At 43.0% G+C, this 18,037-nt stretch overlaps 2 protein-coding genes across 3 annotated transcripts; one reads left to right on the forward strand and one right to left on the reverse strand.

The window, feature by feature from the left end:
* Positions 1 to 676: 676 nt before the first annotated feature.
* Positions 677 to 1,919, reverse strand: atg101 (autophagy related 101). Its single transcript, XM_070982454.1, has 2 exons — positions 1,185 to 1,919; positions 677 to 1,102 (listed from the first exon to the last, which is right to left on the reverse strand). The coding sequence occupies exons 1-2, from the start codon at positions 1,434 to 1,436 to the stop codon at positions 698 to 700; spliced, it is 657 nt and encodes a 218-aa protein (XP_070838555.1). The 5' UTR covers positions 1,437 to 1,919; the 3' UTR covers positions 677 to 697.
* Positions 1,920 to 2,016: 97 nt separating this feature from the next.
* LOC139345026 (C2 domain-containing protein 2) lies at positions 2,017 to 17,421 on the forward strand. 2 transcript variants are annotated; one of them, XM_070983473.1, is made up of 14 exons: positions 2,017 to 2,866; positions 3,236 to 3,331; positions 4,825 to 4,944; positions 7,296 to 7,397; positions 7,698 to 7,814; positions 9,513 to 9,621; positions 10,962 to 11,070; positions 11,189 to 11,253; positions 11,384 to 11,499; positions 11,613 to 11,781; positions 13,015 to 13,256; positions 13,670 to 13,937; positions 14,180 to 14,216; positions 15,054 to 17,414. In XM_070983473.1, the coding sequence occupies exons 1-14, from the start codon at positions 2,585 to 2,587 to the stop codon at positions 15,136 to 15,138; spliced, it is 1,917 nt and encodes a 638-aa protein (XP_070839574.1). In that variant the 5' UTR covers positions 2,017 to 2,584; the 3' UTR covers positions 15,139 to 17,414. The 2 variants fall into 2 exon arrangements, with proteins under 2 accessions (XP_070839574.1, XP_070839573.1); XM_070983472.1 differs by lacking the exon at positions 14,180 to 14,216 and having other exon boundaries at positions 15,054 to 17,421.
* Positions 17,422 to 18,037: the final 616 nt, after the last annotated feature.

Consider the following 18,037-nt stretch of genomic DNA (forward strand, 5'->3'; position numbering starts at 1 on the left):
ATGACCATTTCTGACTGGAAACTTGGGAGTGAATTTTAGGAGGTGTTTGCTTTAATTTGGAAAAATGGCCCAAGTGGAAATCCTGTCCTACCCGTGTGTAAGGTCACACTCTCCGTGAAGTTGTGAGCAGAGAGGAAATTTTCACATAGATGAGGAAATCTGTTCCCAAACTCAGCCACAGCTTTTGCATTACAAATAAATAAGACATGTTATTATATGGTGCAGTCTTGTGAGACTGTATTCACTAGCAGTTGTTTTCATCTTAAATGTTGGGATAGCTTTACAGAACCAATCTTCAGTTTGAAACAGCAATGACTGCTGACTATAATTACCCTCAGTTACAATAAACAATATTTATTGTCAAAGATTTACAATAATTTACAGATCTGACATCAGCAACACAAGCTTTGAGAGAATTTAACTGATAAATCGTTTTACTTGCTACTGTGTTAAAGTTGCATTACTTGATCGTGGAAGGTCAGGACTATTTGGAAAGAGAAAAACAAATATTACATAGAATCTTAAGGTACAAGAGGTACCTGAACCACAGCAGAGACATCAAAAAAGCAACCAATTGTTCATTGTAGCTGGAGAAAAGCTGACAAATTGTGTTTGTGAGCATAAAAAGAGTTGCCAGGCATGACTACAGACACATTTATGAATAAAATCATCCAGATCTCTCCATCATGCAGCATCCTCACAGTGCCAGGGTGTCTTTAATCAGCCTTCTCATCGTCGTGCTTACAGAGGTGCCCAGAGAGTCTGTGATCTGGAATGTGATTTTGTAAAGATATGGCTGGACATCTTTGAGACTGGTGTCAAAAACGTTGTCCACTTCAGACTGGGTGGGCATCTTTGGCAGGTATTCGTGGCGGTTTATGACTTCAACAACGTTGATCACCTTCTCGCCCAGCTTCTCGCCTACTTTCTCCCTGCAGATCTGTCTCTCCTGCTCATTGGCCAGGTTGACCACGTTGACCTTGATGCTCCACACTTCCCAGGGAATACACTCGTCAGAAAAAGGCCACCGAGACTTCTTCTTCTGGTAAAACTCCAGGGAGATCTGGCCCATGCCATCACTGCCAGAGTTGCTCAAAGCATCCTGTAAACACAGCATATGATACAATGGTCAAGGCCTGCCTGTCCATTACGGTCAACAAGCACAAGTTGAAACCACCAATTACCTTGAATTCAGACACAGCTTTCCTAATCACTCTGTCCAGCTCCTCCGATGACACCCTGACAAAGCTGAAATCGATGAAGTCGCAGTCGATGTCCAGCGTGCCCACGGTACCAATGGAGTACGTGCCCTCCTTTTTGTAGTGAAACTTCCCTGTGCTGCGATGCAGTAAAATGGTGTGCAGCAACGACAGCATAGCTTCCTCCACCTGCCTCGCTTCCACTGTTACTTCAAGAACTTCTGAGCGGCAATTCATACTGAAATGATAGTTATTCCCATTTACAAGCGACGACTCGAGGAGGGTGACGATGGCTAACGCTGCCGTATGCCAGCTCGTTCACGTTCAGAGGCGAAAATCCACTTTGTTTACCTTTACAGATGGGCGGGGCCTGTTCCACTCAGCGTACTATTGTATATTAAAACACAAATGACTGCTTTCCAAAGAGGCTACCCTACCGCTATATGTAATTTATGCGGAGTGAGCACGGCGACATTGTAACTATAAGTTAGCTGGCTGGCTAGGTGTTTGCTACAAATAGGACAGGAAGAAGTGGTAATGATGGCACCAACGGTCTACGGCAAGTCGCAGAGATCATAACACTTTTTTTGTAGTAATTTTCCTAACTATGTGATGTTATTGAGGCTTACTTTATGTAATATAGAGTAAAGCCGCATTCCCGATTGAAACAAACGTTATAAATAGCACACCATGGCCTCAGTCGAGAGATACACTTAGTTTCGCACATCCACTAGACAAAAACAAACTCTCGCATTTCGTCGCTGTGCATTCTGGGAGTTACAGTTTGTGCCACATATCCGTTTCCAAACGGCAACTTTGTACAGTCAGACTGGGCTGCGAACCAAGTCCAGCGGCAAGGACTGCACTCTCCCTTTTCAGGATGTTTTCACGGAACTCTTGTTCGATATTTGGATATATCTGTTGGAGCCAAACCGTTGACTTTGGAAATAATTACTATTTGGGAAACTTTGGCGGAAGCGTAGCTAATGAAGAATAGCTAGTTAAGCGAACCGTGGCGAAGATTAGCTAGCTAACTAAGCTAAAACCCAAAACATCTTCATTGAGAGGAGGAGAGTGCGCTTTTCTGCACGTTTATTTGAAGCCAGAGACGACCCTTAGCTCTTTGACAATGGTCTAGGTCTCTGTAACCGGCTTGCGTAATTTTGGACCTCTGTGTGGTCTCTAAAAGCTGCCCTTGGAGTGCTGCAACATGGATAAGAATAAGCATGATTTGCTTTGGGGCTTGAGATCAGCGGTGTTATCAGTTATGGGAGATTGCTTTCATTGATTTCGCAGTTTCCTGAATAAATACATACTATGAGGTTGCCAGGAAATTTCTCAGAGGAGGTGTGTTAAGCTGTGATCATCGTTTACATTTACAAAGAATGACCGACTTTGAAAGTTCCAGTTCATATTTTGGCTTGGAGGATCCGCAGTGGCTATGCATGGTCACACTTTTCATCGCGTCCCTGGTTACTCTAATACTGTATTTCGTACAGTATTTCCAACAAAGAGGGGTAGGAAACAAGCAAAGAGCAGCAGAGGACAATGCGGCGAAGGAGGAAGCCGCCTCTCTGCTGGGATGGGCGCTGTCACTGAAAAGCTGGAAAAGTCAGTGGAGAGCAGCTTGGTGCAGGGCTTTGAATGACGAATCAAGGAAGCGAGGGGTAAGTCTCATGACCACTGAGCCACAGAGAGACTATATGGTAGGCAGGTGACTTCAATAAAGAAAGTGTAGCTCGTCATAGGATGTGACGGAGTGAAATGAGCACCCCATCCTTTGACATCAGACACATTTTAGACGTTTTACACCAACAGTCTCACTCTCCCCTGGCTTCCCTTTAACGCTCACTCAGCAGTGTGAATTTGCACCTTCTTGCACCACCTCTGAACCATCTGCGTTATCTTCCTGTTCATCTGAATTATCAAGTCAGAACATATGCTCATTTATTGGCAATGACTTCATTTTCCTGCTCTGTGAGTTGTGTAATAGGTGTTTATCACTGGTTTAATATTCCTGTCTGCTTCCTCTCCAGGGTCCTGTTCTGTTGGTGTTTGAAGAGGATGATCTTGAGGCGTCAGAGCTCATGGTCAGCCAAGTGTCCAGCTTTCAGAAGTCTGCCAGAAACAAGGTATGCCTTCATATTGTATGTTTATGGCAGTTTGGTGCTGTTTCTTCCTATTGATCAATGAATATCTTGTCGGCTGAACTATTGTTGAGAGCCAGTGTTGTGTCCTCCTCCTCCCAACCACTGAAATATAATCCGTTTTGTTTTCCCTGGCAGCTCCAGCATTCATCTGGATACAGCAGCAGACACTTATAGATTTCTAATTTCCTTGTTTATGTACTTAATGACAAAGGCTGTCCCTCAAATCAATCTCCAGTGCAGAGGAAGCGACTGTATCACCAGTGCTCCATTTTAGGCTGCAGCAGAGAAGCTCTGACTCATCAACTCACCAACTTTGGTACAGATATTAGAAATTAATCCACTTAGCATTTTTTCAGGTGGTCCACGTGCTCATTACCAAATCCACAGACGCAAAGAATTGATACTTCTCCTTAAAAAAGGCTATGAAACACTTGCATGATTTGTCAGTCATTCAGATTATGTGCCAACTAACCAGCTGCAGACTGTGTGTAAAAACAAACTGCAACCAGAGGGCTTTATTTTTTACAGAGGTCAGATAGGGACAAATTGCTTGCTGTATTGCTGGCCTGGTCGGCTTTGCGGGATTTGCAGGGCTCCCAATGCATACTCAGCTCTTTCTTTGTGATTGTCACGATATGGACCAAAATACCAGGTGCTCTGTTGTTGAATGCTGGGAGTTTAATGAACAGAGGCTTATTTCTACTCACATCTTCTGTGTGTGTTTGTAATTTTGTTTCTGTGTGTGTGTGTGTGTGTGTGTGTGTGTGTGTGTGTGTGTGTGTGTGTGTGTGTGTGCGTGCGCACACGCACGCAGGCTTTAAGAAGCTTACATAGTTGTCAAGCTCAGCACTGAGGAGGAGCAGACAGACAGGAATGCACCGGCACCCATGTTTATGTTAAGTTTTCCCCTTACAGTGATCTAATACCAGATGAGACGCTCACCCCCCTCTGTTGTCAGAGTGAATGCATGTGTTTTCAAGTAAAAGCGCACTAACCATTGTGTGGAAATTAATTACAGGAGAGTTACAGATGCATTCCATTGCAGCGAAGGTGATTTAATTTACTCACAGATGATTGGATTTGCTGATAATGCCTGTGAAAGCTGGTACAGATGTTCTTCCCTTTTCACAGTTCAGTGTGAACGACTCCCAAGACAAATGGTTTGTGTCTTAGAAGTTGAATCAGTTTTAGCAAAAGTCTGCGTTGTAAACACATCTCACTGGTTTTATATCATGTCTTGTGAGATGTGTTTCTTGTTTAAGACTCCACACACACTAATAGAAATGTGTAATCAGTTCATCTTTCCAGCACCTTACAGTTTAGTGCAAATTCTAGTTTCCCTCCCTGTTTGAGTCGCTGTCATGTTACATGGTATAACTACATGTGCATTGCATACAAATGCTGTTGCTGCTTTAGTTCCAACATTCTCTGTAAGATTTATATTACACTCATACCTCACTCTGTCTTCCCAACAGGCTGCTTCCTGCAGTGTGCTTGGGGAGAAGCTTCAGTTCTCTGTCGGCGCAGCATCGACAGCCATGGCTACAGCAGACCCTTGTAAATACACAGTCTGTATAGCTCCACTGGAGCTGCAGGTAAGTACTCTATAGTTGGTCCTAGGGCATCTATTAAAGTCGTGCATTTCATGACAATAACAATACTCATTTGTTCTTTTGTGAATATCCTTTTAACACTGAGCCTTCTGAAAAGAGACTTACATCCTTTGGAAGTCATTGTGGTTTAGTTTAATGGGAGATTTTATTGAACACGATGTGCTGCCCAGCATTGGTTCACTGCTGGCAGGAGTCTTAGATTAAATGGTTGGGCAATTGTCCTAAAGACATCATTAAAATCACTGTCAGGCCCGTTTCCAGTAAGGCTTGCCCGCTTTGTCTACATTCTCATTTGTCAGGGGCTTGTACGGGATTGATATAACTCTGAAGTAATGACACAAATGACGAACGACTTCTTGTTCTTACGTAGAAATTACTCTGATGTATTTTATTCAGCGTGGCCAAATCTGACTGGGTTCATTTTTCAGTGAAATATTCCTATGGCTCACTCACAGTCTTCCTTAACACTCTTAGAGGAGACTGTAAATCGTCAGACTCGGGTGCAGTGTTCACATAAAGTAGAGCCAGGGGATGTGGGGAATATGTAATGAGTAGTGTGCATTAAGATGTGTGAAGCTTTCATCCTGTTCTAGGGTTCAGTGTTAAGTCTTCACCAATGTATGGATATAGGTGCCTGTACAGGCTAACCCAATTGTATTAAGGCTATTTTTAAACCCATAAGGTGCTTGTCACACCTCCTGAGCTCATTGTGCCATAAATACGACCTGAGTGAAAGCTAAAGTCAGGATTAGAGTTGGGGCAGTTTTGTTTTGGTTGTGGATCAGTTGTTGTTGCAGAAACATAAAGGAAGCCTCTTTGTCTCCTTTTCACTCTAATTGTTTCAGCTTAGCCTGGAAAAGTCAGAAAGCCTTTTCAAACATCTCCATCCATCCAGTGGAACATTTGTTAGCTTTTGACTGAGATCCATGCTAGAACGCTCCTGGCTCGTCATGTTATGAGCGCTAGGAGATGTGGAACAGAAGCCCAGGCATTTACAGTATATGGACACAATAATGCACCCAGCACACTGTGGTCTGCAGCTGAGTGGACTTTGTCTTTTAACACACTACTCTACTGCATGGCCTGTTGCATGTGATAACACACATGTGACATCCCAATTCATTATTTGTCTTTGAAATGCAAACCCTGCATTGACATATGTGTAGTATCACTTCCTGTTATTGCTAGTCAGTTGATGTGGAGCGTGAAACCATTGTCTGTCTATTGTCATGTCTATTTTTGATGGCCTACGTTTTGAGAAACAGTTTCTGCTCTTCAGTTCATCTGGAGTTTTATTATTATGCTCATATAGCCTTCCGCTGTTTGCATGAACTGATCTGGATCATATCACTGCAGGCTGTGATATTGTTCTTTGGGATCCATCTAAGTGTCCTCATTGCTATCTGATAAGGCCTTTGTTTGGCACCACAGAGGCGGTTGTTCAGTCTTACACTGGAATCCAGGCATGCTGGGACAGGAGGGCCCAGTCTGTTTTCTGCCTCTCTCTTTTCTCTCTTGTTCTGTCACTTTCTCTCTCATCTGACTTCGGTGTTGATGTACACCTCTGCTGACCTTCTCTACTTAACCTTGCTGTAGAGGTTATGGTTTTGACCATGACACCAGTTTTATTTTTAAGACTGAAAACAGAGAAAAGTCATTTTCAGTTTTATTATTCTGACTTGGTATTCAGACCATGATTTAAGAGAGAGAGCACAGTTTCATAAAACAAACCAAAAAATATTTTTAAAAAATCATGACTGCCTAAGAATGGCAATTCCAACACAGTCATCTACTTTCAAAAGTCATTCCTTACAGATCCCCATCCAACAGGTTGCAATTTGGAACAGAATGACAGAAAAATGCATTCAAGATGTGACAAAGTGTCCTTAGATTGACAATAATCTAACCCATGGGATGCATTATGTTCATTGTTATGGAGACATATGTCCGAATCAGTTGGACCGGGCATATAATGTCATATAATGTCTGAATAGAGCAGGTCATTGTCCGGAAAATTCAGTGAGAGATGCAGTATTGATTTCAGCGTAAAAACATGATTATGGACGAATCCTCCCACTCCTGTTGTGTGCTACATTTGTCAAACGGTAACAATGTCCAGAGGTCATATGAGAAAAGAGCTTTAGCTTAAACGTCTTGACACTATGTGTGATGTGTTGGTTGATTTCCCAAGAATCAGTCTTGATATTGCCAGTTTTATATAATCTACATTCAAATACTCATATAGATTTACCTGTACTGCAAGTCAAGCTGGTGTGCACTGTTTGGCTTTTGATCATCATGCATCATGAGTTTCTCTCCTCTGTGTCGCTCAGCTTGATCTACAGATGCAAGAAGCCGACGATGAGGTCAAGTTGAGCTGGGGAGTGTCTCGTCTGGAAACAGGGGAGCTGCAGATCACACCCGCTTTCACCCAGGTAATTGTAAGCCGCAGATAATGAGATGTACCTGCTGTCCGATGCACCTAAAGAAAGTCTAGCACACTAACACAGGGAGAAGTGTTGCACTGTATCAGAACAAAAATAAATTGACTGTTGAGTTTGTGTTATAATGAACTGAATGTTGGTTCATGACAATCTGTCTTTATAGAGCTTTAGCAATTAACATTAAAAGTGAGGGGTATAGTGTTTCTGCACCCCCACAAAGGAGATTATGTTTTTGGTTTAATACAATCAATATTGTTTTAATATGTGTGCATCATAATCTCATTCTTTCAGGACAATCCGAACGCTTCCAGTGTAGGGGCCATAACGGAGCAGCTGAGGCAGCTGTTATGTGCGACGCGTCCCTCCATGTTACTGAGCTGCAGGGCTGCTCAGGCATCAGAGGTCAAGGTGAGTGGAGGAGTCCTGTCTAATTCATGACATCGTAACAACTGTCACACAAGAACGCCGAGCAGACAAGTGTGTGCAGGTCTGTCGTGCCAGGTCACCGTCTGCAGTATGCTACAAATAGACTCTAGAGTGGCTGTAATCCAGTAACAATGCTTCAGATGACAATGTGACTGTGTGTAAGGGGTGGCTCGTAGTGATCCACCTACAAAGAATTATCACCTGAATCTGCAGCTCCTGTCAGCTTTATGTTACAGTGAGTGTCAGCTCATTGTTTAGCTGCAACTTCACTGCTTTGGTTCACTCTCCGCGCCCTCAGAGCATTGTTGTAGGCAGCTGTTTTCAGCTAAAAAGCTCGACTGTACACTACCTTCTCAACACCAACCATCAGACTGATACAGTTAGCAGCTAGAGCAAGATATGTCCCAAAGACATTGGTACAGACCAAAAATAAAGCTAAAAGAGATTCAACGCTGGACTTGCATTCACCACATGGCCAAAAACATGACTCCAAATGAATAGTAATGTTGCTCCTTAACTGGATGTGTAAATGAGCAGCCTTTTGCCAGCAACTTCGCCCTATCGCTCCTTGTTTCCACTGCCCCCAAGTGGCCAAAATATCAGTTGTTGCAAGTTTAATCCATGTTTTTATACCTAAGATTCACAAGGTAATTGATAATGACTGGCATGGCTTTGATCCATTTTGATGGCACTATAGACTCTTCTCGAGGATTAACGCACTTATTCTAAAGTTGCTTAGCTGCTGTGTCTCCCCAAATATCTAACAGATTCATGACTAGAGCATGTAATCATTTTCACAGCATGCCAAATTACAGCCTGCGCTAATGAAGAAAGAGTTTATTATGCTGATATGTATTTACAAAGAGGTTTTTACTGAGGCGCTCTTTGCCCAGCCATCACATGATGTCATGTCGTGTGCTTCTGATTTGATCTCACATGTTCACAGTTAAGTAAACTCAAGTGTCTATAGTAGTACTTTCCCTCATGTGAAATGCAGAAAATTTCCCCTTTTAGAGGTGGTAGCAAGGAAATGTTTGATTCATTTGTTGTCCATTTACTTATCAGCCGATTGGTACAGCATCAGCTGAGCTTATCCTCGGGCTGGCTGTGGCGAGCGGTCATTTGCTTATCAGAAGGTCGGCGGTTCGATCCACGTGCTGAAGTATCCTTTGGGCAAGATGCTGAACCCCAAATTGCTGCCGATGCTGTGTGCAAATGAGTGAATGCAGACTTGGGTTGTAAAAAGCGCTTCCAGTGGTTGTATATGCAAATACAGGCCATTTACCATTTATCCTACTGACACATGATTTAAAGGTTTAAAATGATCAAGCAGATCAGTCTTAAGAGCCATTAGTTAACACTGAATCTGTGAGCCCATCAGTACTAGATAATCTCAGCCAGCCAGCAGGTCATCTAATTATCAGGCTTGGCAGATCTGTCAGTGATACACTCACTGACTGACTACATATGTGTGTGTGTGTGGATCAGCAGCGGGTTGTTTGATTTCAGGTTAGTTCTCAAAGCCTTTTGATCATCTGTATGATGTGTTTACACAGCACCGTGCTGGTTCTATATGAAAGCAGCAGGGAATGGGATACTTTCCTGACATTGTTGCTGTTGATATTACGAGCAGTATATCAGTGTTTTTAAGTTATTCACAAACTGTGGTGTCTCCAATAGGAAGCCCGCAACAATGTGGTTTCACCCCCAAAACCTCCCCGCGCCCACGACTGGAAGCTGCTGGTGAAGAACATCAGGGTGACACTGAATCAGGAGGAAGATGCTGCAGGTGGGACGCTTGTCTCCTAAGAAATTCAAGTTGTGATGAAGTATATAAATGAGAATCAGAGTATTGATCTTCTCATCTAACTCAGCAAGAAAGCTAAAAGCTAATTTCCCAAAATATCAAAGTGTGGTTTGATATTGGTTTTTACAGATTGCATTGTCAGTCCAGGATGTAAAGAGGTTTTTACAGAAGCAAACAAAAGAGGCTGCATTCGGTGAATCAGCTTAATAGCCTGGTGGTTCTGGTGGTGTGTTATGCAGTTGGGGAGTTTTTCCAGCTTCACTTATTTTATCAATTGAAACACATGATGTTCCTGTAATATGAGGGCTTGAAAAGGTCACTTCAAAGTGGTTTAAGGTGTCATATAGTAGCTCTTGTTTCTCATTCATTCAACTGTGAGTTTCTCATAAGGTAAGTATTACTATTTCAGGGGCTGTTTCTGCATTACCTTTCTTTATACTGCCAACATACTGGAGTTGGTGCGTCCTGTCTAGATACTAAGGAGGAGGTTTGATTGCCAGTTGGCTGTCAAAGGAAGTAACCTGTTGCTTAAAGCTGAAAAATGTTGGCAGTGTTTGAATATTACACCCACATCAGTGTCACTACACCCAGTGTTGTGGCATTGACCTGCACAAAAGAGAGAGATTACGTTATGAGCCGAGTGAAAACAAAGCATCAGGGTGTTGTCAGCCATGAAACTAGATGACAAGATGTTTGGCGTTGAAGAGGCTGTTAGAATTATTGTCCAACGATGAAGTCTTAGACCTTAACATCATCCACAACAACTTTGTTTTGGCAGTTCCTGTCCTGAGTCATTCTCTAATTGTCAGTCAGCGGTTTTCAGGGCTCCAGACATCCTCTTAAGTATTCTGCCCGTCACTTCATATTGCACAGCAGAGACATGACACAGCATTCATCGCTTCACGATCTATTTTCCTTCCTTTAACTGATGAACAGTTACAGCATGTTTAGCTTAGCTTCAGTTTAGAGACCTCGTCTGGGCTAGAAGCCAGTTCAGGAGCTTCTTCTGTGGGTGCTCTGTATTTAAGATCTTGCTGATGTTGTATTCATTAAGACACAGTGCTTTCACAGTAGACCTCTCACCCAGTACTTGATGAGTCTCCTCTATCTTATGCATGATTGATCACATATACAACGGATGCTGCCCTCTCTTTTGCCCATTAAAGTGAATTGGAAGTGACCGAAGCAAAATTTAATCTTGCAGCAGCATATTTTGTTTGATCAGACATCAAAAGATTTTTTAATGAATTTGCAGTCAGATCTTGGATCACACAGTGTGTGTTTCTTTCTGTGATGCTGACTGTACTCTGCTGTGTTTGCAGGCAGCATAAATCCTCTGTGTGTACTGCAGTTAGATGATCCTCCGCAGAGGTTTAACACCTCTGTTCTCAAGAACATAACCAATCCTGCCTGGGACCAGCCGTTTATCTTGTAAGTTTTACCACAGAGCACTGCAAACTGTCACTGTTTTTTGTAAAGATGATGTTTGTTTCAGTTTTTTTATGCCATACATCCACGTCTGTAATGTGTTTTCTGTCCTTTCCATCAGTGAATTAAATGGACTTTCAAAAGAGCTCAGCATTCAGCTGACGAATGATGGACAGCCTCAAGAGAGTAAGGAAATTACTGACCGCCTTTTCATATTTGGGTTTTACTAATAATAGTTATCTTTCTCACCAGCTGTGACTGTCACATGTTGTGGTACTGCCAGACTAAATTCGGTGTGCTTTTCTGTTTTTTTCAGATTCCTTGCTTGGTCAGGTGTCAGTGCCTTTTGATCTCGTAAAGAAGCAGCCCAGAGGACACCAAACCTTTGCACTCATGACCAAAGACAGAGTGACTGGATCACTTACTACTGACGTAAGACAGTCACCCCAGTTAACACAAGGATACTGTCACATGCTAATATATTTTCACGTGTCTGAGGTTTTCACGTAGTTGGAACATTAGCCGTTGGTAATTGTATCTTTCAGTTTACCTACCTGGAGCCCAGTGAGGTGAGGTCCTGGCACCCTCCCACCCCAGCCTCCAGTAAGAAGGTGGAGATGGACCGCACAGTCATGCCCTGTGGCACGGTAGTCACCACCATCACCGCGGTAAAGAGCAAGCCGGGTCGACCACTCCCTCATGGACTCAACACAGGTACAGCTTTCTACTGCTTATTCTGCTGCTGCTGATGGAAGAACTGCTTTAGCAGTTGAACATAGAAGCAGCTGGTGCAAAGAGATCATCAGTGTTTTCAAATTTCTGCTGATGTGGAGTGACTGTTCCAAAACAAGAGTACAAGCTGGAACTCCAGTTTTGAAACCCAGAGTTCTGAGCACCCAGCAGATCTATGGTGGAGTCACTGGTATTGGAAAGAAGCAAACAAGCCAATACCAGTGACTCTATTCCCCCGCTGTCTACAGTGATCTTTTGGTGCCATTGAGCATTGAAAATCTTGTGTCCCCTTAAAACGTGTAGACAGTTTTGTCTACATGTTTACGAATTACCAGCGTCATGGCCAATCGTGAATGACATCGGGCATCTATACCTGTGTACTGTGACATATTAAACGATCTGACATGACAGGAGAAGAGAGGAAATGTTTGTTGAGCTGTGGCAACAGTACCCCTGCCTGTTTGACATTTGCTTGAGGGAGGAAGACCATGGCCAAATCAAAAAAGACAAATATTAGCGAGAAATAGCAGAAGCACTTCATCAGCACGACGAGGAGCTGACTGTGTTGTCATAACATGATCCTCAGTCCTAACTGCAGGAATATGCTTATCATCACTAACTCCAGATCAAACGTTAAAGCAGCCTGTTTGATGAAGTCAACAGAGCCAAGCCAAATAAATAACTGTGGAAGTAAAAGGACTATATGTGAAACTCCTTGTACCTGTTCTGTTATCTGGATGCTGACCAGTAGATGTATAAATAATGACCAAGTGGGCTCAAGTTCACTCTGCCTCTTGCACTTGCTTTGAATGTTAAAGCACATCCACAGCTTTTCTTTTTTTTGGCTAGACAAGACCACAGCATCACACAAAACGCTTCTGCCAGTTTGATTGACAGTTGCTTCACCCGGCTCCCCGATGACATCTGAACACGTGCCGTGATCGATCGGGGTCATACGTGTAGTCTTCCCAGTCACCTGACCAAGACACGGCAACAGTTCATGGAACTGTGATCATTAGATCTGACACTCCATCGCCAAAGATGAGAAAATCATGTAGTCTGATTCAGGCGTTACTGGGACACTTGAATAGGACACAGCTGAAAATGCTGAAAATCTCTTCAAACTATACACATTGTCAAATCTTAATCATTTCTGTTTTGAACTTCCATTAAACCCATGAAGCAGTCGATTAAGATAACTTTGTGCTCCCTCAGATCCTGCACAGAAAGCAGTGGCCTGCAAGCCCAAGCTGTCAGAGCGTCGGGTTTCAGAGCAGGCGTCTATGCTGGGGGCCACAGTCAGCAAGGCCCTGTCCTCTTCTGATACCGAGCTGCTGATGCTCAATGGCACGGACCCGGTGGCTGAGGCCGCCATCAGACAACTCCACCAGTCTGCCAAGCAGAAGCTCAAGTCTCCAGTGAAGAAGAGTACCATCATCATCTCTGGCATCGCCAAAGTAAGCCTGAGCTTCAGTACCAGAGAAACCCTTCAGTGGTGCATTATACTGTTTCACTTTCACTGTTTCACTCGAGCAGAACAGTCTCACTTATTAGAATACAGTGGAGGAGTGACCCATCGCTTGCTTGCTGCTCTGGAAATCAGTTTCCACAACACCTTGTTCAGCTGTTGTGTTTAATAACCTATTGATCACGACAAAGGAAAGAAATAGATCTTAATAAAGGTGCAATGCGGAAGATATGGACAGTTTTGACGTTATGTCAAAGAAGTCTGTGTATTGTGTTGCAGACATATCTACTGAAGTTAGCATGCTAACCAGCTAGCCATCATCAAACTGGCCTCCTTAAATCAAAGGAAATATAGCTTTGCCAGAAATCCATTTAAAAAATGTTAATGTGCATACTTTCCCAGACACCCATGTCTCAGGATGATGAGCTTGCTCTGATGGCGGGCTACGCTGCAGCGATGGACGCCTCGATGTCAGAGGGCAGCTCTACTCAGGATGTGACCACAGCGATCGCGTCGGGGACCAGTAGTCCACCAGAGGAGTCTGAGCCCCAGGAAGGCCCCAGTGGAATAGGCCGGCCTCCTGAGGACTGGGAGAGCCAAACCGGAGAGGAACTAGACCATACCTCGCTATCCATGTGTGTGTCTGAGGCGAGCTGCAAGAAGAGCAGAGGTGAGAGGTCACAGAGGGGACGCGGTGACTGCCTGAAGCCACAAGTGACAGAGCTGGTCTTCATAGGCATATTATTCCATAAATCATACTGTAAATTCTCCAAAAACATATTGTTCTCCATTTGGCTGTTTTCATGGCCATCTGTTGTTCCTCAGTGATGTGCTCTGTTTCTCTGTTCTTCTCTCTCTTTCCTTCCCACTGTTTCAACCTTTCCTTTTGAACTATCATCACTGCCATGTTAGAGGAAAGCAGTGCTAAGCACACATTATGTCCAGACGAGTAAGTTATTTCATGAGTTACTTGTAGTATCCTTGATGCTGTAGTATGTGTAGTGTAGCTATCAGTAGAGTAGATAACATAGCTTCTCGGCAATGTCAAATTCATGTTCAGTTCATGTAAAATCAATTAGATATTAGCGCACAGTGTCGTGACTGTATTTTAGAACTTGTTCAAGTGTTGTGGGGCTGCACAATATCGACAAATTACTGTGAACACTTTCAATATTCAGTTGCAATATTATCCACTGCATTTTACCGCCTTTGGTACACTGTGGGAAAGGGTCCCCTGCTGGACCTACAGGGTCCAAAATGCCAGTAAAGCTAACCAACAGATAATGGAGCTCAAACATCTCATATTGCACTACCAGTAACAGCTGCTGTATTGTATATTGTTCAGCCTTTTGCTGTATTTATTCTGTATGGAGGTTCCTGGTGTGACTTTCTCCATTTGTCATTCATACATTTTCACTGTGTTTCTAATGTCTAATTCAGTCTAATCTAATCCACGGACTTTAGAAACCCCAGCAACTGTGTGTGCTAAATGGAAGGAATGACACTTGCAGTAATGTTGGACTAAGCGGCTGCTCTCTGTTGGTACAGTCCAGTGTGGGTTAGCTGGTGATGAAACACAGTTTTGTTTTTAATAGTCTGTCACTAATTCAAAGGTCAATGGTAGTCAGTAGTCAGAGGAGGAGGACATAGACTAATCTGTTCCATTGCTGTCTTCAAATTGCTGCTGCTTCAGATACTTCAAAGGAATATTGTTCATGCCTGTTATCTTGACATAGTCCTTGCCTGAAGGTATCAAACTTAGTATTTCTTGTCTTCTCCATTACAGGCAGCTTCCTTCAGAAGAGTGCCAAGCTCTTCTTCCGGCGGCGTCACCAGCGCAAGGACCCGGGGATGAGCCAGTCACACAATGACCTGGTTTACCTGGAGTCTCCGGCCGCGGTGGAGCGGGCCAGCCGAACAGCCACGCTTAGCCGCATGCTCAACCGCAAGAGTAAGAATAAGAGCAAAGTCAATGGCTCTACCTCCATGGGGCAGCCACATGCGTGACCCCCCCCCCCCCCCCCCCCCGTAAGCTCAGTCCCTCCTACAACAACTACCATCACCGCCTCCACCTCAAATTTGCACTGGCAAGCTTCCTAGACCCAATCCCCACCCCACCCCACCCCCAAGTGCCCGACCTGCAAACTCGGGCTTCTGCATCATTGTGAATGGGAAAGCTGTGTAGATGGAAGAATATCCTCTTTACTGCCGTTTCCTGCTTCCTACGAGAAGCACAGATTCCACCAAAACGAGTGTGTGCATGTGTGGATGAAGGTCTGTCTCGGATTAATGGCATTTCAGAGGATATTACTTTGCATGTTTCTTTGATTTTTATGCAACATTTGGAAAACTTTTAAGTGCTTTTGTGGCCTTGTGACGGACAGAAAGGACTGGCGTGGGCCATCGCTCTTAACCTCACTGACACTGAGGGTACAGAGTCAACTCTCCCTGCTGTAAACCGTGAAGCTTCCTCCGGTGGACCAACAGGACCAAAGATGAAGAGAAGAGTGGTATTTGTATGATTTGCACAGTTTTAGTACCTTTGTTTTAAAGTGCAATGACAGGGGCTACTCTTGTGATAGAGATTCATTTTAAAAACATTCACAAAGGGAGGTGATCTTTTCAGTGCACGACGGTGCAAGAGGGAGATAGTAACACGACTACTTTTTGACACTAATACTATGAAATATGGTATTTATATTAGTTCATTTAGGTTTTAATGTTATTCCAATTAAAGCAAACAGCGGCTATATGTAATGTGCATATAAGAGCTGTAAAACAAAGGAATTCACAAAAATGTCAGCGTATGATGTGTGATGGGCATGTGCTGAGGTCATGTTATCACAGCACCGGCATTAACATGAGTTAACACCCCTCCAGAAATGACAAAAGAGCAGTGACATTGTGGCCAACAGAAGCTTTAGCTATACGTGAGTGTTTTTATGTTTACTCCTCTCTGCAGTGTTTTCAAATGATATGCAATGTTCTTCTTTGTCTTCCTAAAAGATTCCTCCTGTACACTACTGTCATCAGCAGGGTTGTTAATGTGTCAAAAGGGAACTTAATGAACCTTTATCCAGGGACTGTGACGTTACACTCGGCCATTCTTGTTGCTTTACGCACTAATGAACGCTCATTTCGATCCTGCATTTCATCTGAATGGAATCCTCAGTCTTTTATTTGATGTTTTGTTGTTTTTAAAAGATGTAGCTTTGAACACATGAACAAGAGAAAGTGTGAACACCTTTGAAGGCAACCACGTGGTTTGGCTGCTTTTTTTATCCAGCTAATGATTGTAATTTTTTTTTTCTTTTTTGTAAGCAGCTTGTTGAAGACGTTTCTGTGCAACATGTTAACTACTGTTTCTTCAAGAAGTTCATCTGCTCAGAGAGTCGATGCAGCACAGCGACAGACAGCACTAACAGATTGCCTTACAGTTATTCTGAGGGTGATGTCTCGGATGGACTTGTTCCTTGACTCGACTTGACTTTTGGCTCCTGAGGCTGCATTCACCACCAGAGGAGTCAAGGACTGTAGCAAACTATTGGAATAGCTCTGAGGGACAAGAACCAATATGTTCCTGTACCATCAGTAATGTCTATAATCATGAAGCCTATGCACATAACATATCTGTTAACTGAGTGTTTACATTATTAGGCTATCAGCATTAAAAACACTCACTTGCTGTTGCTGCAGATCCAGTGTGGGATGTCTCTGTGTCTTGGTATTAACAGTACATGGTAGGGCTGTAATCCCTTTTCATCACCTGCTCTCTTCCACCATCATTGACTGCAGTCACTTGAAAACAGAAATTATGTTACCAGTCAAACAGAATCACCTTTAAACTCTGAGGAACGGGGGAGAAAAGGGTTTTTTTTTAATCGTGCTCAACTTCAGAGCCCTTGCTTATAGCAGCCTGCAAGAAGTGGCTACTGTTATGCATTCAGGAAGCAGTTGGTCTGTATGTGATTAATAAAAATAAACTGCTTCCTGATGTTTTTGTTTTTTGTTTTGTTTTTAATTGGCATCCTCTCTGTGCAAAGTGAATGACTTAACTGTTGTTGCAGAACGTCAGTCATTTCCCTGCAGGGATTGTAACTAATACACATATCGAGTTATTTCATTTTCGACAATAAATATTGATTGAATAACGGAGATGTTGTTGCTGCTTTGAGTGTCCTGGCTGTAGTGGAATATTCCCGGTGCTCCTGTAGCTTGTAAACCTGCACATGTTGTAATGTTGTCCCACTTTGCCTGCTGAAAATAATGTGTTGACTGTAGAGGAGAACAACTACACAAGTACTGTACTTACTGTTTTAAGATACTTCCACTTTACTTGGGTATTTCTGTTGTATGCTGCTGTAGACTTCACTACATTTAGCACTTTCTCCTGCAGTACATTTGTTTGACAGTACTTGCTGGTTGTTTTGCAGATGATTTTTCTGATGACACTATCAGCTTCTAGCACATGATGCATTATTCAGTAGCATAAAATCTCCCTCATATCAAGTCTCTAGAGTCCTCAAATTTCAATCTGTTTAAGTTGCAAATTTGGAAAATTGAGAAGCAGACTTTTTCATGCTTTTGGTGCTGCAAACTGTGTTATACTTTCTAGTTTCATGATACAGACACAGAAAACGGCTGTTTTTGCAATTATTTTTTTAATGCCGTTAGCTCAAGACATGAGGTGAGATCACTTATTTTGTTATCTTGAGAAAAACAAGCTTTGCTATGTCAAGATAATGAACCCATTCTCACAAGAAAACAAAA

This window comes from Chaetodon trifascialis, chromosome 16 (genome assembly GCF_039877785.1).
Source record: "Chaetodon trifascialis isolate fChaTrf1 chromosome 16, fChaTrf1.hap1, whole genome shotgun sequence".
Lineage (NCBI taxonomy): Eukaryota > Metazoa > Chordata > Actinopteri > Chaetodontiformes > Chaetodontidae > Chaetodon > Chaetodon trifascialis.